Source organism: Austrofundulus limnaeus, unplaced genomic scaffold (assembly GCF_001266775.1).
Source record: "Austrofundulus limnaeus strain Quisiro unplaced genomic scaffold, Austrofundulus_limnaeus-1.0 Scaffold149, whole genome shotgun sequence".
In the NCBI taxonomy this organism is placed as follows: Eukaryota; Metazoa; Chordata; class Actinopteri; order Cyprinodontiformes; family Rivulidae; genus Austrofundulus; species Austrofundulus limnaeus.
In genome coordinates, this window is record NW_013952551.1 from 1005894 (window position 1) to 1033614 (window position 27721).

Genomic DNA, 27721 nt, shown 5'->3' on the forward strand with positions numbered 1-27721 from the left:
AGAGAGAGAGAGAGAGAGAGAGAGAGAGAGAGAGAGAGAGAGAGAGAGAGAGAGGGGGAAGATGCACATAAACACAAAATTTCAAACTGTCAGAATACTATTTTGAGAAAATTATCTGCATTAGTTCAAAAGATTCAACAGCTGACTTCTTGACTTCTTAAATTTTTTCTTCACAATAAGCAGTCTAAAACAATAAGATTTTATCAAGTCTTCTGACAGTAATGAACTACTAGGTAGTTTATATTGTATGTAGATGGAATTAATAAATACATGCTTAAGGAAATAAACTTTTTTCCCGGGAAAATTAACAAACAAATCATTCTGCAAAAACTAAAAGACTAATAAGATTAACCTTCAGGGTGGATATAACTCACCAGCAGCCTCGCACCAATGACCTCGTTGACGTCATCATTTACCCAGTATGCGTTGCGTGTATAAAACATGGCTCAGTCCGTTTAATATATTTAGAAAAAAATTGTTCAAGAATTATAAAAACTAAACAGCCTACAGTATTTTTACAGTCTTTATTTTGCAGTTAAAACATGTTTATCAAATAAAGTCTAATGTTACAACTAATCATGGATCCCTTTAAGGATCTTTTCATGTCTTGCACGAAAGAGAGTTTGTCATATTTGCATTGCTGAAAAACGCCAACAAAAGAATGAAAGCTGTTACATAAACTCGTGGTAGTAAAAAAAGAATTAACCTTTTGTTAATCTTTCTCCTAATTTTTCCCTCTCTATAGGACAGTCCACTGATCCTCCAGTCAGACAGAAATGTGACTGTCAATGCAAGAAATGATCAGGGACAACTGACTGGTCAGCTAACCGTGGGTAAGACACATCACCACACAACGGCATGCTTTCACAAACTGCACATCGAGTACAGTTTTCTTTAAAAAAAAGTTCAGTTTAAATAATCTCTCTGAAACATTTACATATATGGCCTTGCTATGTACTGAAATTCATAAATGCATCTCCCCTTTTTTAGATTAACTAAATGTCATCTGTTTTCATTAGTGTATTTCATGGAGGCTGATGGTCCTGTTGCTTTCTTAACAAAATCACAAAATCATGTTTTCCAAGCTCTTATTGAATTACTCAGGCCCAGCATCCAAAAGATGTCACTTAAAGGGCAGATGATGTATCATTTGACTTTTTTTAGAAAGCCGATTGGACTTTCTGGAATATATAAACATAATAGTGTAATATCTTACTAATACAAAATTACTGCAGTGAAAATGTAAATATAATATTTAAAAAATTCTTTAAAATAAAGTCTTTCTCTTTTGTAAAGCTTAAGTGTTTTTCTGACACACAGGTTATTTTTACTGTTTTTTCCCTGACCACTGAAAGTTCAGGGTTACTCAAATTAGTTTAACACTTTTTCTTTGTTCTGGCTTAAATTGCAGCGGCACAACTAACAAATAGTTTCAGGTTTTGGTGAAAGGACAAGGTCAAACGGAGAACATGACAAAAAGGAAATAAAACTGTTTGGGAAAAATACTGTAGTGTGTCCACATTCAGGTAAATGAAACAGAAAGATGGAGATGGTTGTAAAAATATCTTGGATCTAGATTGAATTGTAGCAGCCCTACTAATAAATAGTTTCAGATTTTGTTAAAAAGACAAGGTAAAATAAAGACAAAACCAAAAAAGTGAACTAAATTTAATTGGGGTTAAAATGTACTCTGTCCAAATATAGGTAAATTAAATCTAAACAAGCAAAAAGCCAAGAAAACATTAGGTATAGCTTTAAATAGGATCAACATTTTCAAGTCTCATTATGAGATTCAAAAACAATAAGAGCAGCCACGTTTAAATGTGTTACCAATGTGATGCTGCATATGAACACTGAGATAAAAACAAAACATATTTTACTCATTCAAAAATTCAATTAAATTAAAAAAATACTTTATTGATCCCAAAGGGAAATTACATTTTGGAACAACCCTTTCAAGAGAGAGACAAAAACAAAAGAAAAAACATAGGAGAACAGGTGCCCTGGGTCCTGCAGCCATAAAGAGGAGCTACCCTTGCATTAGAAAAACAAAATAGCAAACACGAGGATGGCGAGGAATAAAATAAACAAATAAAACATATCATACTATGTTTCAACAAGGACAAAATATGAGTTTGCAAAAAACATCTGCAATGAGCACCATATAAGCCAGCAAAGGCAGTGAGTTCAGAGGTGTGTGTATCTGTGAGTAAGACTGTGAACAAGTCCCCGAGCCCCTCCCTGCCATCGTTTCTGAAGGGATGTAGAGTTCATCAGTTTGGCCTTGGTTACTCTTAGACACCAGTTCAAAGACATGAGTGGGAGAGGGGATGGTGGGGGCCAGAGCATCTGTTTACAAAAATGTCCATGAGAGTTTGAGATATCCCTTCAAGGCCGACATGTGGAAGCCAAATTCAGACAATCGCAGTTGTTTCGGTACAGGCCAACACTGTTGATTTGTCACCTCTCTATGGTGAATTTCAGTCATCCAAATTTGTTGGTCTTTCTTGCCTCACTGAGTGTACAACTCCTCTAAGGTCTATTCCATCCCGCCAGAGAGCTCGGGAAATACAGCTGGCCTGCGACCCTGAGCAAGGATCGCCTCCAGCTTGCGTTTCTGCTCCAAAAGCATCTGATTCTGAGTGTTGACAGCTCAGCACATTCCATCACACAGGCCGGGCAGCCTCAACATGGCCCAAATAGCTACCGACACTTTCCAAATTTCATGATAGGTCAGGTATCCACCAAGTCCAATAGGCAGAAATCCTGCGATCAATATTCTAAATATGTAAACATCTTCTATGTCCTCGACTGACACAGACAGGCACAATATCTTCCACTTCCCCAGGAATCCATAACATGCCCGACGGCATATATCCCATCAGGACAAAAAAAATAGAATTCTTTTCATGGAGAAAACTTGATCAATAGTGTTTAGAGACCAGCTGACCAGATCCATAATTTCCTGTTTGGAAGACATACAAAACAAACTCCGAAAGCAGCAAAGCAGGGTAAATAAGGGAAGGTTGAAGAGAGAGGGGGAAATGTGTCCGCATTTGCCGAGAGCAAAAAAATAAAAGAAAATAAAATAAAGTGTTTCAGTTAACTGTTCAGTTGAACTCATCAGGATGCACAGTATTTTAAGGATGACTTGGCTTTCAGATAAATTTGCACTGCTGATGTGGCACCTATAAAACAGTATTAGAATTATTGCTTAAATGATACATGGACTAGTGTCTTTCTGTCCAACCAGGATACTCAAAGCAATTTACACTACAATCTGTGCCCTCATTTACCATTTACAGACATCAGAGGCAGTGGGGGGTTTCAATGTCTTGTCCAGGGACACTTTGACATGTGACAGAATAGCGGGAAACCGAACCACCAACTGTTGTATTTGAGGAACAACTCCCCTTACTCTGCCACAACCGACCCATTAACATTATAATGGAATAATAAAGAACTTACATTAAGACACATCACATTCTGCCAATTCAAATGCCTTCAGTAACCCCAGAACTGCAAAGAACTGTGAAAATAACTGATAGAGTTTTATTGGATTTATTAAACTTCTTAAGGTGTTTCAAATAAAGTCTTGAGGTACGTGACAAATTTATTATTCATCATGGCGTGAGCTAGTAAGACAAAACAAGTCTGTGTTGTTTTTACTATTATCCACATATTAAASCCCAGCAACAAGTGTTTTGATTGTTCGCTATGCCTATGACAAACCACATAACTGATTTCTGATTTGTTGTAACATTGTGACCTCATTCCTACGTGTCTGAATAAAACGACTGTTCACGCCCCCAGAGGTCAGAATTTCTCTGATCTTCACCAAGCTCTTGAGCTGAGTTAAGTATCACTGAACTTCTCCTCTTTGCAAAGTGAACAAAAAACTTACTGGTCTCTCTGATGTCAATTGTTTAAATGTTTGGCGGGGTTGTTTGTTTCTCTGAGTTCTAGGTTAAGAAAATACCAGACAATAACCAAAGCTAATTTCATTTTAGTGAGTGTAAATTCTATATGATGAGTAGGGAAAAAATGAAACAAGTGAAATAAGTTAAAGTCTTCACAGTACAAGCCAAAAATATACACAGTAAACTGATTCGAAGTTAGACTTCAATATGTATTGCACATGCAAAGTTTACTACAACCTTTCAACACTGGCCCAAGTTCTCCAAGTTTCAGAAAAAATTGTGCTGAACAGTCACAAAAAAGGAACGTACTATAAAACAGTGTCTTCAGAACTTTGTCACACATCTAGTAAATTACATCATCGAAGGCAGGGACATGACCTCACCTATTAGGTGACCCAGTTCTCAACCAAGAAAGTCCTGAAAACCGTGTTGTACCAGTGTGAGGCATGTCACTAGATTGTCTTTCAGAAATGTTTTGAGATTCCTCCTTCCTGGAAATAATACTTTTAGGTTTAAGTCAGTAATTCATGACATACTTTAATGACCTAAGTTTTCATGACATGCTGTTTATCAGCAGATAGAATAATTAAAGTCAGAACAAGGTTTGCTAACTGTCATTCTTAGATACTATATCACTTGTGTTTATCTTTGTGTTTTCCCTTGACCCAGCATTTGCTTAGGATGGAATTTTGCTTTTATTAAGACGAAATAATAGTGTTTGTTAAACAGTATATATGAGGCCTCAACTCAGTGAAGAAGCAGGGAAACAGGAGCAGAGAGCAGGGGGACAGTCTGATGTTGTTCTCTGTGTTCCTGTTGTTGCAAATAAAACTCAGCTGATCATTCCACGAAGAACCTTTATTCATGGAACACATATTTCTGTCTTTGTTAAATAAATATTTCCACAACACGGCCGACAAATTTGTCCCCCTTTTTCTTAGATTTGAGGGACAGGTCTGATGGATCCTTCTCGGCCCACCATATCACATCATACATTGCGGGCCGACAGGAGATTATTTTTCTGCTCGTAATGGGGGACAAAGTGAGAGAGAGGAGTACAGTTTTAAATAAAGACTGGCTGCATCTGGCGAAGTTTCAAGCGATTGTGCTGTTAATGCTTTTGTCATTTGTTTAGACATGTTTATTATCTCTGCCAAGGGCGAGGTAATATTTTCAGTTGTGTATGTCTGTCTGTCATTCTGTCTGTGGACAATATTACTCAAAAACTTGTGGACAGATTGTCATGACATTTTTACCACATGTGGGTACTGGGCCAAGGAACACACCTGTAAATTTTGATGATGTTCTGGATCACGATACGGATACAGGATTTTTTTTTCTTTTAACACTCTGAGATTGGCAAAGCTGTGATGCTTTCACAGGGCTTCTGTAAAAACCAGTGAGCTGGATTGGACAGCACGGGCTTCAAGCTTCATAAAATAATGTTAGAACCAGATTTAATGATGAATATTTTTTGCCATAATATGTGCATTTACAGAACGTTTTGTGACCAGGAAGTGCCTGACTGCACCCTGAAACCAATTTTTCCCATTTCCTCAAACACACCACACTTCCAAAACAACCAATCAAAACAGATTCTTGCTACTAGGCTTGTAAACAGAGAGCTGCCGGGCCTCAAAGTTTGGAGACGGGAGGAGCCAGGAAGCACTTTATAAAGAGAGTCAAACCATTACAAACTCATACAAGGAGATAAAACAGGCGTTTTACATGGTGAAATGTGACTGATGAAAACTTAGGAGCTTAATCCGACACCGGTTTGACGATGAATAACGTTGGGTGACGAGTCCGACTTTTTTTTTCCACATTGGACTCCACCAAGAAGAAATTCCATGCATACTGCCTGCTTAAATGTTCACTACGTCCGAACTTATTCGGCAAATGTGTTTCCATCTCTGGTTTTGCGCATTAACTCTTACAGGATGGAGGAAATCGGTCTTGGCGGAGTTTTGCACTCTCCGAGTACTCCTAGTTTAATATTATTCTTGTCAGAAATCAAACGAGCTGGTATAGCCAAATAAACATGCAAATACGGCAAGCCCCTTAGTTCTTCAAATACTGTATTGTCTTTAAGCTAATCTTGTTGGTTTGTGATATTATTAATATTATTAGAGTGGGGATTAAGCAGAAGGCTAGACCGTCCAAATTCACAGCCACCTTTTTCCAGACTTTGGGGTTGACCAAGGACCCTGCCCACCTAGACCGAGTAGGTCGAATCCTTCAAAGAATCCTCTAAATTTGGACACAGCCAGTGTGTGTATGAATGAATTATGTGAAGCGCCATTCAATGTTATAAAAAGCGCTATATAAGACTGATTTATTATTATTATTATTATTATTATTATTATTATTATTATAGTTTTTGTGAATAACGTAGGTGTTTATTCTCTGGAGGCTAATCAGTTACTAGTGCCTTCATGCAAACATGACACACGCATTCTCTCCTTCGGATTTGTTGAAAGTTTGAAACACTAACAGCTCACCACTAGTTAAAATTCCCTAAAGTGGCTTCACTTTCCAAGAAAAATCCTAGGCGCCTGTACTGTGCCTCGCAATAACAAGTCGGTTTGAAAACTGAAAATCTGACAGCTTGTTGCTGCAACAGCCTGACAAAAAGTGTGACCTAAGTTGTTCAGTCAGACATACTATATGTCTGCATTTGATTGAGCCAAGCATTAGTCATATAACACATTTGAACTTGTACTCACAACTTTTTTAACCACATGTGCCAAAACCTTAAGCGAAAATTCTCCAGGTGCATTAAGCTGTGCAAGTAAAGGTTTTCAATCAGACACAGCCTGCAAATGTCCAAACATTTCTTTTAAACATAAACTCGCTGAAAACTGCAATAACTGGATGATTGTATGGAATGTCACAGGATGATGCCTCTTGTGGAGCTTCATCTGTCAGGCACCAGAAATCCCTTGCTTTCTTGATCTCCTCCCCGCTGCTCCCTCCTGTCGGCTCTGTGCTGACTCAACTCCAGAATCACACAAATTAAAAAAAAACATCCACAAGTTCTTCTTCAGCTGTTCTCAGGGGGAGATTCAGCACACCTCAAAGGATAGTGGTTATTTCTCCTTACCAGAATTTCCCCCACATTGGGAGCAGAAGAGTTCCTCTTTCGTAATCCTCTTAGTTCCCACCAGAGAAACTCACCAAAATCAACATGCTTCAGTTAGTACAGTGTGAAAAACACTCACTTCAACGAAAAACAATGCTGGCATTTACAGTAAACGCTCCAATGATGCTGAATTACTGTTTAGAAATACAAAATACTACAAAGCTGTATAAATAATCAAAAAAGCATTGGTGACATAACCATGATGTCTTTTGTCTAAAAAAAAAAAGACCAACACATCATCTAAGTCAAAACCTTTTTTTTAAATTTTACGTCCAGATGCAAAAATGTTTTCAGAAAAAAAATGTTGTCAGGTTTTCTTGTTGGGTTCTTCTTCATTTGAAACATTTCGCCTCTCATTTAGACTTCAGTCTGAGGAGTTAGGTAAGATCAGTCTTATAAGCAGCACCTCAGCATTGTGGATCATTAAGTTTACTGGTGTGTCATTAAACAGTGGTGGTGGTCTCCATGTCCAATTGTGCGCCTCTCACAATGCTTTTATTGTGACTTAGCCCTCTTTGAACAATAAGCTACCATCACGACACTAATGATCGATCTTTTGCAAGTGAACAACCAGTTTAGTGGTGCCAACTTAGCAACTTTGTTGCTAGATTTAGTGAGTTTTTAGACCCCTCTAATGCATGTTTTTCCCCAAAAAAAAGCAACAAGTGATGAATCTAGCGTCTTTTTCTAGTGTAGCATGCACAAAGTTGCTGCTGCTCCCATCCTGGCTAACAAAGCAGGATGTAATGTTGACTGTAGTTTTTTTTTTTTTCACCAACACTCTCACACTAAAATAAATCCCTAGACCCGGCTGTACTTGACTCACAGTCTCACTCACTTCTTCACCTCGTCCACCCTCTGAACCAGCTTTGATTGTCACCAGTAAATTTGTTGAATCCAGAGTGTGTGAGATGTGGTGCGCATGAGCTGCTGAGCTGCTGAGCTGCTGAGCTGCTGAGTTCTCAACAAGCTTAATCAACTAAGGGATAATGTACTGGTAAGCTTGGTTCTCAGGTAAATATACTATATAATTTAATATGTTTATGGCATTTATAATCTATAACGTCATAAGTGTTATTAATTGGCTTTTCATTATAACAAACTGGACGGCGAAACTGTGGAGAGTCTGGAGTTTTTCATCGACGAGTGTTTTCAAAAAATAGTCATGGGCAAACTGAAACATACCTCCAGCAGCGCAGCTAGCATGACAGTTAGCACGCCAACATCAAAGAGGAATCGCTCGGCAAGCTCCTACAACATTTCAAATACTTCTCCAGAAACGACAGGCTTTAAGGACATACTGGAGTCTATCGATCAAAAGCTAAGCAGTTTAGATAGCCAGCTAGCTTTAGTGGAGGTGCTGCATAAGGAATTCCAGGCCCTGAAGGTATCACTGGAGTTGAGACAGGAGCAAGTAGCTATGTTAGTTAGCGAGAACACCGAGTTGAAAGGAAAATTGTCTCAACTCACTGAGGGGATGTCATAGCTGTCTGGAGATAATAAGAAGATGAAGGAAACCATCTTAGACATCCAGGCCAGAAGCATGAGGGACAACCTCGTATTCTCCGGCATCCCCGAGAAAGCTAATGAGGACCCTGAGACTACAGTCTGGAGCTTCATTCAGAACCAGCTGAAACTCTCCAGTGAGACGGTAAACAACATCACCTTCGACCATGTACATCGGATGGGAGGTAAGAGACATGACAGCAAACGACCACGGGCTATTGTTGCAAAATTTGAGCATTTCAAACAGAAGGAACAGGTTATTAGCTGTGGGAGGGAGCTACGTGGTACTAGCTTCAGTGTTAACCATCAGTTCCCTAAAGTATACCTCGATCGCCGTCGTGTTTTGTTTCCCATCAGAAAAAAGCATTTAGCTGAAGGCTGCAGAGCTACAATAGCAATAGATAAACTGTATATTAATGGCCAGCTGTTTAGAGACCCTGAGATCACTCCTTGGCTGTGTTAGATCTAACGTCAAGGTTAGTGAAACTCGGATTTATTATTATTATTACTACATTTATACACGCATGTTCACAACCACTCACAAACAGGTGCTCTGATCCGGGGTGTTCTGACTGGTCACTGAGTGTGTATATATATGTCTGTGTGTATATACTGACAATATTTATGAATGTAGGCATGTATATATTTATATATGTATGGGTATGTGTATATATTTATATATGCCCTCCATGTATTTATCCTTTTATTTTTCAGGTGAACGGACAGATGTTGGGTGTGTGGTCCTGTGTTTTGTTGGTGTATATTTAATATACTTCTAATTGCTATTTAAATCTTTCTATCTTTCTAATTTCTTCTCTCTCTGTTTTTCTCTCTGTCTCTATTTTCTCTTCACTTAAAAAATCACTGATGATGAAGAAATAAATAAACTAAATAAACTAATACTTGGTTTTGTTTTCTACTGAGGTGGCACAAAAAAAAAAGAATCCACAATGTGGTGGTACTGCTTATAAGGCTGAGCTTACCTGCAGATCCTCAGACCAACAAAATCTCTTGGAGAAGAGATGAAACGTTTTAACAAAGAACCCATCCAAAGGACTTGACCCAACCTTTTCTAGTTTTTTACCTTATAAAACAAATATCTTAAAGCTAATTTAAATCCTAAAGGCAGCAACAGGTACGCTTATGACACCTAAATACCAACTTTGAAAAGATTGTGTGTTATGCACTGGACTCACACTGGTGAGACCAAGAATCATCTCATGTTGCCATCCTTTGAATGTAAGCGTTGCAGCAAAAATATGCACTCTTCAGTATGTGTCTTCCTGAGGGCTCATCTCTGAGAGAGGAGGTCTAAGTGTTGGCCTTGGGCTTCTCATCTGAGGTTTTTATTGCTCTCCGTCTTTCATCCCTCCATCCCCTCTCTTCCTCTGTGTTGCTGTCAGCTCATTAAAGTGAGTGAGAGCCTGTCATCTTTGTCTTCTGAATGGCCCGCTATAAAGATGATGAGTGAACTTGGGAGTTTTGAAGCCGTACCCTTTCACCCGCCTAGGTGATGATGTCCCAGCATTAGAGGCAGGAAAATGGTTTCTAGACGCCGTTTGCTACCTGCAAACAGCACGTTGTATGAATGAAAATATGATTAACATTTTTTTTTATTTCTCCTATTTAATAACAAACTTGTATGTAACCAATAGATCATATTTTTGTTAAGTCTAGCTATTTTTTGGATAAATGTTTGTTTACAAGGCTAACATTTGTATTTACCAGCATAGATGTGTCACACAAAATTAGCTTAAACAGAAACTAGGAGTACTCGGAGAGTGCAAACCTCCGCCAAGACCAATTTCCCCCCATCCTGTAAGAGTTAAAGCACAAAAGCAGAGAAGGAAACACATTTGCCGAATAAGTTCTGACGTAGTGAACATTTAAGCAGGCAGTATGCATGGAATTTCTTCCCGGTGGAGTCCAAGTCAGACTCGTCACCCAACGTTATTCATCGTCAAACTGGTGTCGGATTAAGCTCCTAAGTTTTCATCAGTCACATTTCACCATGTAAAATGCCTGTTTTATCTCCTTGTGTAAGTTTGTAATGGTTTGAGTCTCTTTATGAAGTGCTTCCTGGCTCCCCCCGTCTCCAAACTTTGAGGCCCGGTAGCTCTCTGTTTACAAGCCTAGTAGCGAGAAACTGTTTTGACTGGTTGTTTCGGAAATGTGGTGTGTTTGAGGAAATGGGAAAAATAGGTTTCGTGGTGCAGTCACGCACTTCCTGGTCAGAAAACGTTCTCTAAATGCGCACCAAATGTGTAAAAATGCGCACATTTTGGCAAAAATTATTCATCATTAAATCTGTTTTTAACATTAATTTTATAAAGTTTGAAGTCTGTGCTATCGAATCCGGTTCAAATGAACACTGAAAGCTCTCATTGTTTTTTACAGAAGCCCTGTGAAATCATCACAGCTTTGCCGATCTCAGAGGATTAAAAGGAAAAAAATAAATCCTGTATCTGCATCGTGATCCGGAACATCACCAAAATGTACCGGTGTGTTACTTGGGTTAATACCCACATTAAGTAAAAATGTCATGACAATCTGTCCACAAGTTTTTGAGTAATGTTGTCTAAAGACAGAACGACACAGACAGACTGATATACATGACCGAAAACATTACCTCCTTGGAGGAGGTAAAAACTTCTTCAGAAAACATTTGAACAAATTGGTTTTATCAAGAAACACTACCTCTTCTATTTCTATATGTCATGCATATAGGGATAAATGAAGATTTCCCACTTTTTTTCTTTTATAAGGTTATAAATTACAACCCCATCAAAAACACCCTTTTAAGCTTTTTGGCCTGTTGTGTTCCATTCTTTTGTAGCTTTTATGGAGATGTGGTACTAATAAACTAAAAAAAATGTCATCATTACAAATAAGCCATTTGATTTAACATTTTCAGTGTACCTTAAAATTCAGTGTGGTTCTAAAAATGTTTTTCAACTAATTATAAACCAATTAAACCATTGGCCTGTCTGGTGGCTGTTAAAATGACATGTTTTAAGTGGGCTGTAAAGTTGTACTGAGACATGTAACATTTTAACAAGCAAAAATACTACTAATGAAGAGGTTTGTTAAAGTGTGTTTGTTATGAAAATTATAGGTTGGTTTTGAAAAGGCAATTTAAGAGTTTTAAACTTATTGCCAAATTTAAACATAAACCTTCCAACATTTAAAAGTGACGTGCATCTCTAAAATCTCCACTTTTTACTTTTTAATTTAGTGCATTACTGCTGCTATCTCTGACTTGTTCATTTACTTTGGGCAGACTCATCCTGTTTTCTTATCTGTAATGTTGTCTTTTTTATCTTGTTCTATTTTTGGAGTCACTCATGGACTTCATCTCAAATTAAACCAGTGAATTATCCACAACTTTATTTTATTTTTTCCTAAATTAAATTCAGCCCAGCGTTCGTCATTTCACTATCTTCTTACACTAATTATACTGGCGTTTATCTCAGTAAAATCATCCACGTCGATACTCTGACAGTGAGCTGATGCAGTTCACAAAGCGGCTAATCAAAGCAGATAAGTTGAGGGACAACAGCCTTAAAGACTTAATAAAAGGTTTGATGTGAAATTGAATTTTTTAATACTTTATAAAGTCAGATTATTTCATCCACTGCACTCCAAAATCCAAATTATCTGAAGTGGGAAAAAAAAGGAACGATTTATTGCATTTTGTTTTCATTTGTTCTCGCTAACATGTCATTGTTGTAGCAGTTTAACAGCTGAATGTCAGCTAAAATTGGTTTCTGATTAGTGTTCGCAGTGGAGAACTTGCAAAGCCAGATTTAATTCTTTTCCTATTACACACAGTGTAATTATAAATCTACATCTTTGCAAATCCCCCAGTGAGAAACAAATGATGTACATAACAGTCTTATTTCTGCTGTGATCATATTTTCAGCCGATCTTAGCATTTTCTGAACTTGCTGGCTGAGAAATGCTGAGATATCAAGTGGTTTGCTTTTGCACTCGCTGCCTTATTGAACTTACAAAGTTAAGAAACATCTTCCTCATTTTATGCCTCAGCTTGAAAATCAATGTGATGGTTATAATGAGGCACTTAAAAATACATAAACCTGTGCATTAACAACCAGAATGGATTAATGGTGCTGTCTAAGAACTCAGTAAAAGCATGGACTTACTGACTTTGTTATTTGTTTGTTGGCGTTTTAGTCGCACAAGGCTAATTGTCTTCATGTATTTATGCCTGTTATGTGACAAATGTTGTTTTTATTACTTGCTCATATGTGTAAGCATGTGTTGCCCTAAGGAATGCATTCAATGGACCATATGAAATCATTCTTCTGCACCAGTGAGCTATGGGCTTCATGTTGTTTGCTGGTAGTTGGACATTAATAAAATGCCAGATTTATGCTGGTCTCCCATCACCCTCCACGTCTTCAGATAAACAGGAATGGTCAAGAAAGAAAGCCTTAGATATGTTCTGAGGTTTTTTTTGTGAAAATACAATATTGGCTATTTTTTATGCAGTTTGATTAAGTAAATTAAGTCAAATATGGATGAACAAGTGGGTTTTTTAATTGAGAATCAATACAAACTCTTTAAAATTGTATAAAACATCTACTACATAGATGCAGTCAAGACAAAAAAAAAGTCCAAATTCATTCTGGTTCTGAAAGAGCCAAAAGCAGGTTTATCCCAACAAATTTTAAGCATCAAAAATTGAAAATCCACTTGTCAGTTGAGGAGTTGTAACATCCCATCAGTGAGCACCTAACTTACAGGATATGCCAGCAAAGAGGGAACTGCTCTTTGGTTCATCAAGTGATCGATGGTGTATGAAATGATTTGCAGAGAGAAGTGTGACAAACATCAACATTTATACAGGAGCATGTTGCAACAAGTGCTTTTTTTAAAGTACAGTTCAACTAGTTGAACTACATAAAAGGTCTATTTTCTTTCCTGTCTGTATTTTTTCTTCTAACTTGATTTTCCTATTGAGGTTTGAAATTAATTTGGATTTTCCCTTTTCACAAATAGACCCACTTTGGGTCCATCTGTTTTATTAGGAGTGTCTTGTGTCAATATATTAGTAAATACAAATTTTCTGTGGACATGGCACTAATTAGTAACTCCTCCAGGAAGCTGGCAAGATGAAATAATGCACTTTATGGTAAGATACAAACATTTTACCTGTTTGTTGATTTGCAAGTTGCCTTTATACTAGTAAAAACATCTAAATAAAATAAATAAATCTTTTGTAGTTTGAGACAGTTAAAAGCAGCAAAGTCTTGCCTTGAGACAAAGTATTACTTCTTCAGTGACTGAACACATACACAGTATGTTCTTCCCCTGAGCCACAGCTGCATTTACGAATCATGTTTTGAAGTGAAAATGCTTGTGCAAAAATATTATCTTCAAATTTCAAAATGTTGGATTGTCTTGGCCCAATATTCCATCGTGTGTGTGGTTTTCCCTGAGGATAAATGAGCTTCTAGCCAGTTGAATGTAGTCATTCAGAAAGCGAGGTGATGGAAACAGAGGGAAATCCAAAATACAACAGATAAAACTGCCATGGTGCAGTTTGGTGGATGTTGGAGACGTATTTTTGTTTTTTTCTGTTAAAAATAGTCCAAAAACTGTTGTCATTGTTTTTTTTTCCTTTATGGCCCTGTTTATTTACTCCTAAGTTATGTTTGAGCTTGAGAGGTCTCGTGATCTTTAATGCTGCCTCAAGTACCTGCAGAGCTCATCAGGGGAACCTGCTGCAGCTGTGCTCTAACAAGTTGCTGGCCAAACAAGAAAAAAAACATGGGAATAATATAACACAGAATCCCGCAACATCTGAATGTTTGTGAGTGAAATCTGTTCATGTGTGGTGTGTTGTCTTTATCATGTGACCGCCACAGACCAAAACTGTTGTATCAATGACTTTTTTAAATGCCATGTGTAGGGGTCTCCCATTCTTTAAAATCAGGCTTTTTTTTTAAATATTGTCATGTGAAACAGGCATTAGAAGGAGAATGAAACCTGGACAGTTCACCAGTCAGTTACAAGCCTCCTAGTCTCTACTTAAAATGTGTAGGGATAAACAGCAGAGCTGATAATAACAGGGGAGTATACTGAAGGGTGACAATAAACTGGGGTAGTAGCAATGCTGGCTGTTTTTAACTTAAAATTATAATAAACTAATGCAATGAAACAAAGACAGGAAAAATGGCAATCTTTGTTAGTTTATACCAGCGATTCGGCCATATTTAGCTGCACATTTGTCAGCTAAACTAGCATTAAACCTGTATGTTTAAAGGTGCAATATCATGTAAAATCATCTTTTTTGAGTTTTATATCATATTATAATGTTATACTCTCATAAAAAAAACATGCCCAAAGCCTTGCTCTGACTCATTCATGCATGTTTGAGAAATCCTGCAGCGTTTTTAGGCAGCCATGCTGAGGAGCAAAACGACAGGTGGGGACCAGAAACGACCCTGGGACGTGTCTTTAAGCCGAGCTTCCTCATCACGGAGCACACCTCCCCACCCCACACACCACACACCCCGCCCATGACTCCTGCAGGCTCTCGGCAGTAACAGAGCAAACGAGTGAAATTGAAACTTAAACTGTCACTGCTTCTCACTCTGTGAAGCTCTTTTCAGATTTAAAATACCTTTGAGGAAATGTATTTTCAGATGCCAATAAACTGCATCGTAGCGCACACACGAACCCCCCCCCCCCSCCTCACCACCGATATTGACGGGACAGAAGCGGAAGGTGGTTCTTAAAGAGACAGAGGCCAATTTCAAGGCGTTTAGAAGAGGAAGTGATGAGAAGATAAGTTTATTTTCTATTTACACATAAAAGCAGCATTTTAATAACAACTAAAGGTGACATAGATACTTTATTATGATATAGTATTTAAATGTATGCCTGAGAAACACATTATATTGCCCCTTTAAAAAAACATGGTGGCCTATGAAGCAAAATAAAGGTTGAATATTGGTGAAGCAGACTGAGAAGTATTTCCTCATTCATTTCCATTTATGAATGATGTGAACTTTAGTTATTCACTAAATTATGACACTCATGTTTAACATGAATCTGTCTGGTGTTTAACATCTGAGTTTACAGTTGGTATTACTGTGAATTTAGTCTCACATAAGGCACAGTGAATGATAAATGCATTACCCTTTACTAGACTGCCATGTTCTGAAACCCATCACACACATTTTTCACACTTTTGGTTCCATGCAGCAAATGTGAGGAACCCCCACTGTGATAGTGAGAGGAGAGTGGATAACACCTTGCAGTTATCCGCTGAGAGTGCCATTGTTTGATTAAATGTGATGCCATCCTTTTTTTTTCTATTTTGTACACTAAATTCATCTGCTTAATGACTAATACCCATGTGTAACATTTATCATTGTGATACCTCAAAGTTACGATCATTACAAATAGTGTGAATGATCAAGTGTCCACTTCCTCTTGCCTTCTTCCTCTTTTTGTCTTTTAAATCCTTTTGAGGTCAACCAGTCTCACTTCATTTGGCCAAACTAGCTTTTGCCTGTCATAATGCTGAAAAAGCCCCTCTAAATATTTAATCCAATTCTGAATGGGCACAGACTTGAGACACCAACTTATACCCATATTCATAAAAAGTGGAAAGTAATTTAGCCAATGGCCAAACCCAGCTGAGCATTAAAACTTGTCATAAATGTGAAAAGTGTTCATAAAATCCACATTTTAAAGTACAAGGACGGTACAATTTATTTATTTTTATAAAACCTTATTTAAAGTTAAGAGCTTTAATGCAGCATATTGCCAGGATTTTTGCCTCAGGACAGCTAAAAAGTGATTAAAATGAAAGAAAATATGATTGATTTTTCTACATACCCGACAACACAGGACCAAACTAGTTTTATTTTTGCGTCTCACGTTCAAGAGTGAAACAGTTTTCACATATGCAAAAATGTTCATCCATGCATGTATGCAAACCCTTCCACAAAAACTGCAAGAGAAGAAATAATCACATGTAATGTTCAAGCTCTGCCTGTGATTGTTCAACTCAGGAAAGGGACAGAAAGATAAAAATGAGTTGGACCTGTTTGTGAAAATCAAGCATGCATGAAGTGTTTAGTTGGCTTACCAACAATCTTCTTTGTACTCATCCCTCAATCCTCTTTTATTGCCTTCTTGCGTCATATCCCTCCATTGCTAGAAGCCCTAATTTGAAACCTTGAATTAAACTCCAGGAGAGCAAACCCATATAACTTTTATCATGGTCTCAGCACTTTAATGTGCAGTAGTAAAATAGTAACACTGGCACCACTTTAATGTGTTCTATCCATTAACCACAGAATACAAATCGGGGGAAACTTGGATATTATTAATAAAATAATTGTTTCATTCGGGGAAAAAAACTGAATTTGAATTTATAAAATTAGGAAAAAATTGTGTACAACAGAAAGCCATTTTAAACTGTGTGAGTGTCTTTTACTGGTCAACATTAAAAAAATAAACATTAAGTTGTTGTCCAAGTGAAAATCATTTAAAGAGTTCCTTTTAATATGCTATATTTTATTCTAGCTGTGTTTGATGTTTTTATATGTTGGCTTTACAATAGGGTAATCTCCAAGCTTCCTTTAATATCTTCATTTACTACACCCATATAGTTCTGCTCAGGGTCACAAGAGGTCTGGTGCTTGACTCCACCCATCAACAGGCAAGAAGGGAAATGCACACCAAACAAGCTGCCAGTACATTACAACACCAGAGACAGAAACAACCATGCACCCACAAACTCAAACCTAATTGCAGTGTAGAAACTCAAATTTAAAAACACACTTTTTTTGACCATGGAAGAATTAGTAAAACAAAAACAAGAGTGGACAGCAGATAATAACCCTGATGAGGACTACGTTTGGTCACATGAAAAAACTAAGAATCCTAATCTGCAAATAAAGGAAGCTGGTGTAGGAAAAGGAACCCAGAGGCACTTCAGATATTTTGTTTTCAAAATTTTACCCTTTAGTTGTGTTCATAATTGATCCATAGAAAACATTACAAAGTTAAAAGTTAAAAAGTGATATTTATGATTTTAAAGGTGCTAGTGTTTGGATTTTTTTTCTTTTTTCAGTGAGAACAAAGGTAAAAACCCAATTAGTAAAAAGAACTGTGGCGTTGATTAAAAGACTGCATGTCCCAAATAAACACACATACACACACGTGATTACAGTACCTACATTTCAAGGCAGCTGGCAATAACAAGTTAGCATGCAAAAACATTTTAAAGATGTGGTTTCCAAAGTTTCAGGACTCAAATATGGGCCCTAAAACATCAAGGTGGTGTCCTCAGATTTTCAGAATTAATTTCATTTAAAAATGACAAGTAGCAACAATTTTATTTGCCTTAGTTGTTATAATAATAGCGCCAACGCTATATTGCCTTATATAGCTCAGAGCTAGCATGACAAACAAGCTAAACTGAGGTCCTCCATCCATATTTTCAGTTACAGGCTGAGACATTTCTACTTTCTCCTCTCTGTCAACGCTCTCTGGTTTCATTTAAAAGAGCCAATCGTCAGATATTGTCCAAGATTAACCTTCAGGGTGGATATAGCTCGCTAGCAGCCTCGCACCGATGACCTATCCACATCATCATTTACCCAGAATGCTTTGCGTGTAAATAAAATGGCCCCGTCCGTGTAATATTAGATTTAGAAAAATGTACAAAACTGAACATCCTACAGTATTTTTACAGTCTTTATTTTAAAGTTAAAATATGTGTTTATCAAATAAAGTCTTTTTTGCCACTTCAGTAGAAAGCAGAACTGAATATCTGAATATTAGTATCTTAGCTTCTTCATCATCAGTGGCGTTTTTAATAGGAGAAAAAGAAAGAGAAAGAAAAAAGTGAAATGTAATGAGAAAGAGTGAAAGAGAGATTAGAAGATATGTGAAAAACACAAGACAGCACACCCGACTTCTTGGCTCCACACCTACAAAAACAAAGATAGCAAAACCACAGCAACAAAAATGTTATATAATATAATTATAATGACTATAGCCTTGATGAAAACCATACCCATATACATATATAAATTTATACATATACACATAAACATACCAATACCTACATATCCAAACACTTTCAAATATATATACATACACATATACATTTATCTATACATACACATATGCACATACCATTCAGTCACTGCCCGAATAGAAAACCCAGGATGTAAACACCTGTTTGTGTGTTGTTGTGAGCATGCATGTATATACAAGATATCTCCAATGGAATGTTTCAAAGTGACTGTGGAGGACCACAGACCTGACCCGCAAAGCCGGAAGCCGACATAAGGGAGACCAGCGCCAAAGACCCGGAGAGGGACCCCAAGCGTGCAGCCCCAGAGACACCTGCGCCGGAAGGGCCGCCCACCCACTCCCCCAAAGAGGACCACCGGAGAGAACCGGAAGAGCCCCACCAGCGACCACACACAGCAACCCCTGGGGCCAGCAGTGATGAGCTCACAGACCCCGCCGCCGGTACCCACCGCGCCAGAGTGGATCCAGGCATGGACACAGAGGCCTGGACCCCCTGGGCGCAACGCCCCCAGGCCAAGGCCCGACAGGGCCAGAGGGACCCAAGCCCCACTGGGCAGCCACCGGGCCGAGCCGGCACACGCCCAAGCACCCAGCCCACAACGAGAGCCACCAGTGCGCCGGCGGGCAAAGGCACAACCCACCAGAGGACAGCGCGGCAGGGGAGTAATGGACCCTCAAATGATCCCAAAGAAGGGGCCACCCAAGTCCCAGCCAGATAAAAATACAAGCACACACAAACACAATCACACAGTCCCACCCTCATCCTCTCACCCACTCATTCAAAGACACACATTCAAATTATGTGATGTACATTTCAAATAAAGTCTGTTACAACTAATCATGGATAAGTTTGTCTTGGTCGCAATCTGGTTTTAGTCACACCTTGTTCTCAGTTTAGATAATTTCAACAACTGCAAAACATAAAATAAATAATATAATGTTTACAATATTAAATTTAATTTAGAGTTTGTGAAATAAACCAACAACAATACATTTTGATTACAACTTAAACCTGTGTGTGACATCTAAAGGCATTCAGCAGACTGAGGCTCAAATCACACAATCTCAAACAACTTAGGACCGCGGTCGCATGCGCTGTACTGTACTGCTTCTTTTTTTTCACCCCATTTCACCCTCATACACCTTGTCTCGTCAGTGAGGTATTCTCAAAGCATTATTGTTGCTGGAGGATCCTGCTGAGGGAAGCACTTGTGACTACAGAGGAAATCCTGTCAGGAAGTGATTATTTAAATCAGTGCATCAATTATTAAGTCTACCTAACGAGGAGTCTTGCTGGTATTGGTGGCAGCAGAATTACTTGAATGTGATCAGAGAGAGAGAGACATTTGCAATGGAAGCAATTAATTGTTCAAAAGCAGTTCATTTACACAGAATTAACATCCTCCACCTGCAGGTCACTATTAAGGTAACAAAAAAAGGTAGTGTAATCATTGCTTGACAAACCTCTCTTTGGCCTTATGGAAACCAAATGTTCTGTTGAGGCTAAAAAGCCTCATTTATTAGTGGTCCCAGGTTTCACTCATTAAAAAATGAGTGAAACCTGCCTTTAGAGATAGACCAAAAATTTAATGGAGAGATATGCTGTGTGTTTTTAGGATTTTGTCTGTTTAAGATGTTCTGGTATTTATATAAGAAGTGACTGGAATTGTCATTACAAATAAAATATTTTGTTGATGAAAAACATAAAGCAAATTTGTTCTCAGTAGTCTATTTGAGTAAAGTGATGACGAAACAAATCACATTCACTTGTATGATAGTATGACTCCTGCTTCGTTTAACTGAAGTAAAAAAATACAAAATTACATTGAAAATATTTGACAGTATTTTTGCTTGCTTCATCACATTACTGTTACATTTGAGTAAATAATATTTGTTGTTGTCTTTTTGCCACTATCACACTGATGCCTGTCAGTTATCAAATCAAGCACAGAAAACAAATAACCTCATATAGGTGTGACCTTTATTTTGTATAATGTGACCCAGAAGTTGTTTTTGTGTGATTTTTATCATGGCCTCGCTGGAAACACACTTTGTATTATTGAAAGGTTTGTTTGAAACAAACACAACACAGAGATTTTTTACCAAGCTGCCAGCCTCCCCTTCTCCACACCTTTCTTTCTCCACGGGTATTTCTGTGAGTGAGACTGGTCTTTGGAAAGTCCCTAAAGACAACCTAGGGAAAACAAACAGAGATTTTCAAACTTTGGAGAACTTTGACTTTGAAATTCTACATCAAATCTTATTTAACTTTGGTGAGCCATATCTAGATGTTTAACATTTACTGCTCTCTGGATATGGGGCAGGATTAAAACTGTTGGTTAAATTGTGATTTAAAAAATTATGGTTCATTTAATTACAAGATATATTAATGTTTAATCTGTGTTTGGTCCTGATGCATTTTAGTAATCCAGGTAGAAAAAAATCTAATTGAAAAAATAAGTAGGTCCTCTGAATGTTTTTTTTCTTTAGTGAAACGTTTCATCTCTCCTCCAAAAGACTTCTTCAGTCTGATGAGTTTCAGGTGAACTCAGCCTTATAAGCACTGCCTCCACATGGTGGACAAACAGGTTAGTCACATGCAAAAGAGGACCATCGCCTAACAATAGCTCTATTTAGTCTCATGCAAAAGAGGGCCATTGCCTAACAATAGGCTTGATCAGTTTTATTGTTCAAAGAGGGTCATGTGCCCCATCATCTGACCCGTGTCGTGTTATGTGTATGTAGTGAATGCAAGCGGGGGTTCAACGTCTGCTTGTTTTTGTCCCTCTTTCCCTCTTTGTGTTGGGTATCATTGGGGCCCTGATTCACACCTTTTGCTCACAGAGGGCTGAGTCATACTTGCAATAACAGCATTGTAGGCGGTCCATGGTCCAGGTGGAGGCAGTGCTTTTAAGGCTGAGTTCACCTGAAACTCTTCAGACTGAAGAAGTCTCTTGGAGGAGAGACGAAACGTTTCACTAAAGAAGAACCCATCCAGAGGACCTATTCATTTTTCTTTTTGAATCGGTGTTTTGTTTTTTACATGACCTCTTTATATCTTGTTTTCAGTTACGTTGTTAGAGTAAAGACACAGATGTTGATCTATGACTTCCCAAATTGCTAACTTAAATTATAGAGTTCAGTTACTTTTACGACCCACTATTAGACAGGTGGGTTGGGGTAAAGGAACTGGAGGTCCAGGGGGAAAACTGGAGAGTGCATGGTCGTAAGCAGGAGGACACTCAGCCCCCCTTTGAAGGGGACCCTTCAAAAGCCTGACAGCTGTACAGAAAGTTAGTTCATGCTACTGACAACTATGACAGTACCTTGTCTGTATTTTGGACTCCTTGCAAGTAAAAGAGAGCTCAACCAGATCGGCTGCTTGTTCATCATTCCTTTTGTCTTGATAATTAATTTATTCAACAAAAACTTTTGTGAAAACAGCAGAGTATTTGGTTCCTTTTCAACTATGACTGCTAGATTCATGACTAATGTGTTTTATGTAAGCTACAGTGTAGCTAACAGGAGTCAGATTCAACTWTTATTTTGAAGGCACCTTGCAAGTGTTGCAAGCTTGACTACCGTAATTCATTGTGTTTGTGTGCACAACAGAACCATGTGAGGACCGACTTCTCAAAGTTGAGCCAAGCAGCATTGTAGAAATCTCTACCTCTTTCAAACAACTCTAACTGCAAAGTGCGTTTCCAGAGAGGCCCTGGTGTCGATACCTACACAAACTCACTCGTTCATAAAAACAACTTCCTGGTCACAAATACGGTACAAAACAAACATCAACATCAAATGAGTCCGAAGGATGCTTATAAAATGTTTGATTTTTGATGTGAGGTTAAAGTCAAAAATGAAAAAAAAAACTGATTTATTACATTTTTTTTGAATCCCACGTGAAAATGAATAGTCTCTTTTTAGGATTTTTTTTATTCTCAGTTGAAAAACAATTGAACAAATTGGTCAGTGTAGTCTAAGTCATTTTCTTTTTTATTATTCGAAACAGAAAATAAAACAAATCCTTTTTAAAATTTTACTCATCCATTTTTGACACTAAGAAAGGGAAATAATTTTTATTTTAATTTCTGTATTTTAAAACAAAAATCAAATAGTCACATTTCTTATTTTTTAATACCCGTTTCTCAAAGGAATATCCAATGAGCAAAAGATACACTGACCTACACTAACCACCAATTATGCATGGACCCTGCTGGCTCATTGCATGTAATTTAAATGTATTTGTGTTTACTCTTTACCCATCACATTAACATTGCTCAGTAGACAACATTCTTGTATTATTACTCAAAGTTCCAATAGTAAATGGAAAATGACTCATAATAATCAAAACCTGAAGGTTTAAATGCATAGCAAATCATGCATTGCAAAATATATATATTTTAATATTAGTTATATTTGGTAATGCAGTCATGTTCACTCAGTTTGTATGTTCTCTTTCACTCTCTATATGTCCTTTCCCAGCTTTGAGTGCACTCTGTTTACTGAGGGACATTTAGGCGAGGCTTCCATGTAAACCAGTCAGATTTTTGCAAGCCAGGGATATTTCAACTGTCAAAAATTGTTCCTGTCCTCTGCAGCTGTCAGCTGTCATTCAGTGTCCGCCACTTTGGATCAATCATAGTCTTGCTTCACATCTTGTCTGATTCATCAGTTTGTAAGCAACTTCTTTTCAATCACCAACATCACTGCTTCTGCAGAACATCTGACCACCACCCTGATTATGATTCCTTCATATGTTTTTTTTTTCTACTATTAAAGGAAACCAGGCCTACTGTCAGTTATCTGCTTAAAATAAAATTTAAAAACTATATTTAAACACAATGGATGTAACATTTTCAAACCCTTTTGAGTTTTCCACATTTCTATGCTTTAATATCCTTTTCTTATAATTATTACTTCATGATGACAGTTGATTTACTTTAATCTAAATAAAGCTGATTGTTCAGAGCATTTAATACTTGAAGAGCATTTAGCATTTAAAAAAAGACTCAGGTCTATTTGAGGATAATCTCACATGTTAGATACAACTCTCTTTTGAGATGCTCTCCTTTTCGTCTTGACAGGCATGCTCGGGCTGAAAGAGTGTGTGGGAAGGGTTGATGTTCAGCTATTTTGGTAATTTCGCAACAGGTTCCCCTTAGTGTCAGGTCCAAAGCCTGGTAGTTAAATGCATGAAAAAAAGAACAAACTTGCATTGTTTGGGCTTTATTCGTAGCATCTTGCATAACAATCACAGCAAACCTGGTTTACTCAGAGGAGACTGCAATCCAGGTTTTACTGGATTCTGAACCGATGGGATAAGTTATTTTGGTTTTATCTGAAGTCTGTCAATTATCTCTTTCAGATTTTCTCATCCTTGAACCGATTGGGCACAACACTTAATGAAATTATAGAACCACATCATATAAAAAGTATATGAAAATATCAATTTAACCACTGACAGAAGGGACAGTATCGATGATATTTGACTGGACCTGTTAAAAGCTGAGAACGCATAGTTTTGTTTTTGTTTTATTGTATAAGATGGTTTGCTTTTTATTGCTTTCAGTTATTGAAATGTATTTTGAGAATTCTAAGTGGCAGGAACAATTGCTGGACATAAATATTATTGGAGCTGATATGCATGTCCTGAATCAATAACTACTGTATGAATTACAATTCATATACAGTATGAGTTACAAATTGTAATTAAATAAGATAGACACCTAATGCATCCAACAAATAGTATTTTTTTTCTTTAACTGGGGGTAAAATTAATCAAACAGGTACACAGCTTTCTGGATTGGATTTCTAATTTAATTTTAGGTAATATTTCTGCAATAATACTCAAGATTAACCAAGTTAAATTGGTGGTGGTGGTAATGTGAAGCAGTGCTACATTTTAAAAGGAGAAAAAAAAACTACATCAGAGTCTCTAAATTAGGCTTAAACTTACACACACACAACTCCAAGACCATGGCTTTAACGACTAACCTACCACAGCAATTCATAATCAGTTAGTTAAAAAAAGTCCTACCTTCTTGAAGTCATGTTTTTCAGTTCTCACTGTCCTCAGTTTTCTGTGCTTTGTTTGAGCCTGATCAGCTCTAAACAGATTTTAAACAGAATATCTTCTCTGTGGGGAACAGCAGTTTCTTTTTCTGCAGCTCTTCCTGCATTAGATGAGCTCACTTAAGGTCCAGCGTTCGATACACTAAATCCAGGAGAACGTGTCTTTTAGGATCAAACGTCTTAGAGTGAAATTTTAGACTTTATACTGAGAATTTCTTAAATTTCCTCCTACTTTCAGACTTAAGTGTAAATGCCAGTTATCACAATCCTTAAGACTCTCTTGAATACAGTATTTTAGACAGCTCCAGAGGACTCTCAACTGGTTAAGGGTTGCCACTAGGGGTCTGAGATGGACTCAGAAGACAGAGATCACAGCACTGTCCTCCTCAAGAATGTGCTGCACCACCTCAGAAAATGCACTAAGCGGGCTGTGGTTTCCTTGACTGAATATGATTCTGTCATAATGTACAGAGTAACTAAAAAAAGTATTAAAAATAAATAAATGGGGGGGACTACTTAACCAATATTGTAGGACTTAAAGGCGAATATTTCTGTGCAGTGTTTCGAGAGAAAGGGGCAATATCGTGTAAATGCATTCAATTTTTCAACTTTATATCATGTTACAACGTTACCCCCCTCATCAAAAACACAGAGTATTGCTTTGACTCATTCATGCATGTTTAAGAAATCCTGTACTGTTCTGAGGTAGTCACTCAGGAAAACAAAAAGAGCTGGTTGGCCTTAGAACCACCTTTTAGGTGCAGCTCCTCCTCTGGGCTGTGTCTCCAAGTCAAGCTTGTGCATCACAGAGCACACCTGCCCCACAACTCCTGCAGGCTATCAGCAGCAACAACTAACAAACAAATACCTGGTGAAACTCGGCATCTGTTGAGCTCTTAATACTATTTCTCATTCCAGTCCTTTTTGGATTAAAAAATGCCTTTGAGGAAATGGATTTTCAGATGCCAAGCATCATGACACGGTTCTTAAGATATGATTTGATTTCATTTTTGGAAGTAATCCTACGAAGAATGAGTGTGAACTTATCTTAGTATTTTCACAATTGTATCTTGACATTTCTCAGAAAGACTATTCTTGAACATGAAATCCAAAGCAGTGGTTGGTTCTTGCTGGGGTTTTCTAACGACATCATCCATCCAGGATTAGCTTTGCGGCACAGCAGTGTGGTAAAGTCAGAAACTTCAGATTTAGTTCTATGCTTTGCTCAAAGTGAGACTGAGAAGCTTGATAACTGACTTTTAAGCCCAACCTTGAGACAAGAATATGTTACACATTAGTCCATTCTTACCAGCATTCTTATGAGTATTTCTAAGATACAGGCCCTGATGTGGGTTGGGGACCAAGAGGTTTCATTTTAGGATTATGTAGATTATTTTATCTGTAGATAGAACTGTCACAAACACTATTACAAATCTTACAAACCTTCAAATAATAACCTTAGTCTTGTACTAATTGACTTATAAGACACCCACATGCATGTCAAGTTATACGGATTGTCTGTAATTAACACAGATTTTTCCTAATTTTTTTAGGTTTATGGACATATAGAGCAATCTCACATATTTTTTTTCAAGTTTTACGGATTTTTTCAAAAACTGAGTTTCAAATTTGTTTAACATGTAAGAGCCTATAGGACACTAAAAAACAATAAGTAACATAAAATGACCACCTTATATCCTGCTCTGCCTACAAAAATAAGTTCTCCCATCCTTATTTCCTCCTACTTTGCACTGCAGGTGTTGTCATCTCCACAGCTGACAGTCCGCCTGCAGCCCCACCCCCGCATGTGATTAATTTGGATGTTTTGCAAAATTTACAGAATTTTGCGGCTCATTATACAGGGAAAGGTCCAAAGGGCTTGACATGTATGAACCCATATTAGAGACCTACTGGGATGTGTCTTGAATTCAGATGGAGTTGTCAAAACTCCCAAAATAAATCTGAATACTTTGTTGTTGTTTTTTAAGCAATGAATAAAGACAAAAGCTCATTTTTGCAGTAAAAGGGCATTTTGTGAAGGCAGATTTATTTTAGGACTAAGAATACACAAACACATTGCTCCTATTTTTCTTGGGCAAGTTTTCACTGTTTTCTTTAGTCAGTAAAGTTTCCCATCTTCTGTCATTTCACAATGCTTTATACACACTTACTCAGCAGATAAGAGATGACTTCTTTTGTGAATAAAACACAAATCTTTTGGAAACATGCTGACCATGACACCTGCAACCACGTTGAAAATCTGCACTACAAGCTGTATTATTAGACAAAAGCTGAACAGTGAAGTGGTGGTAATCAAATGTCAGAGAAAGTATCTAACACAGCACATGTCTAATTTAACACAAGCTTCACTTTCTTTTCTTTTTTTTTCCTTTATCCTTTCCAAACTCCATCCAGATCCGTTCCTCCTTTGATTTCAGCTGTGGAAATCTTCTCCCACCTCAGCTGTCAAAGTGCACTCGGTGGACTTAGGCTGTGCATATATTTTTAACAGACACACACAAGCACAGACCCCTCGGATCAAGTTTTAGCTAGATCAGATCTCAATTACTTTTTTTCACACAGTCAAGAGGAGTGAGGGTTTTTAAGAAGATGGACTTGGACGGGAAAGGGAGAGAAAGGGAGAAATGAAAAAAGAGCCCTATCTCAGACTGATAGCTGCTAATAAAGTTTGATTATGACTGACAAGGCACTTTGGCTTTCTAACTGACACTTTTAATAGCTTGAGAGCCCAGATGGCAAAAGGGAGGAGTCTTTTTTTCCCTATTGGTTCAGCAGAGATGAGATAACAGAATCTCTAATTTAAGAAAAAAAATTAAGCGCAATAGGAAATTTCAATCAAACTCCAGTCATCACCTCTGCAGTGGTTAATTTATAATCATTGTTAAAGAGTAACTTACCCCAAAATTAACTTTTTTTAGCTGATAAACTGTCTAGAATGTGTCTAAAATGTTATATAGTACTGTTTCTGAGC

At 37.6% G+C, this 27721-nt stretch overlaps 1 protein-coding gene across 3 annotated transcripts in view; it reads left to right on the top strand.

Annotated features, from left to right (window-relative positions):
* The window catches only part of sgcz (sarcoglycan zeta), a 539914-nt gene that overhangs the window by 406032 nt on the left and 106161 nt on the right, over window positions 1–27721 (top strand). For all 3 annotated transcript variants that reach the window (XM_014016646.1, XM_014016647.1, XM_014016645.1), the window contains one exon: window positions 746–833. In XM_014016646.1, coding sequence (XP_013872100.1) covers window positions 746–833 — 88 coding nt within the window. The remainder of the gene's footprint in view (window positions 1–745; window positions 834–27721) is intronic.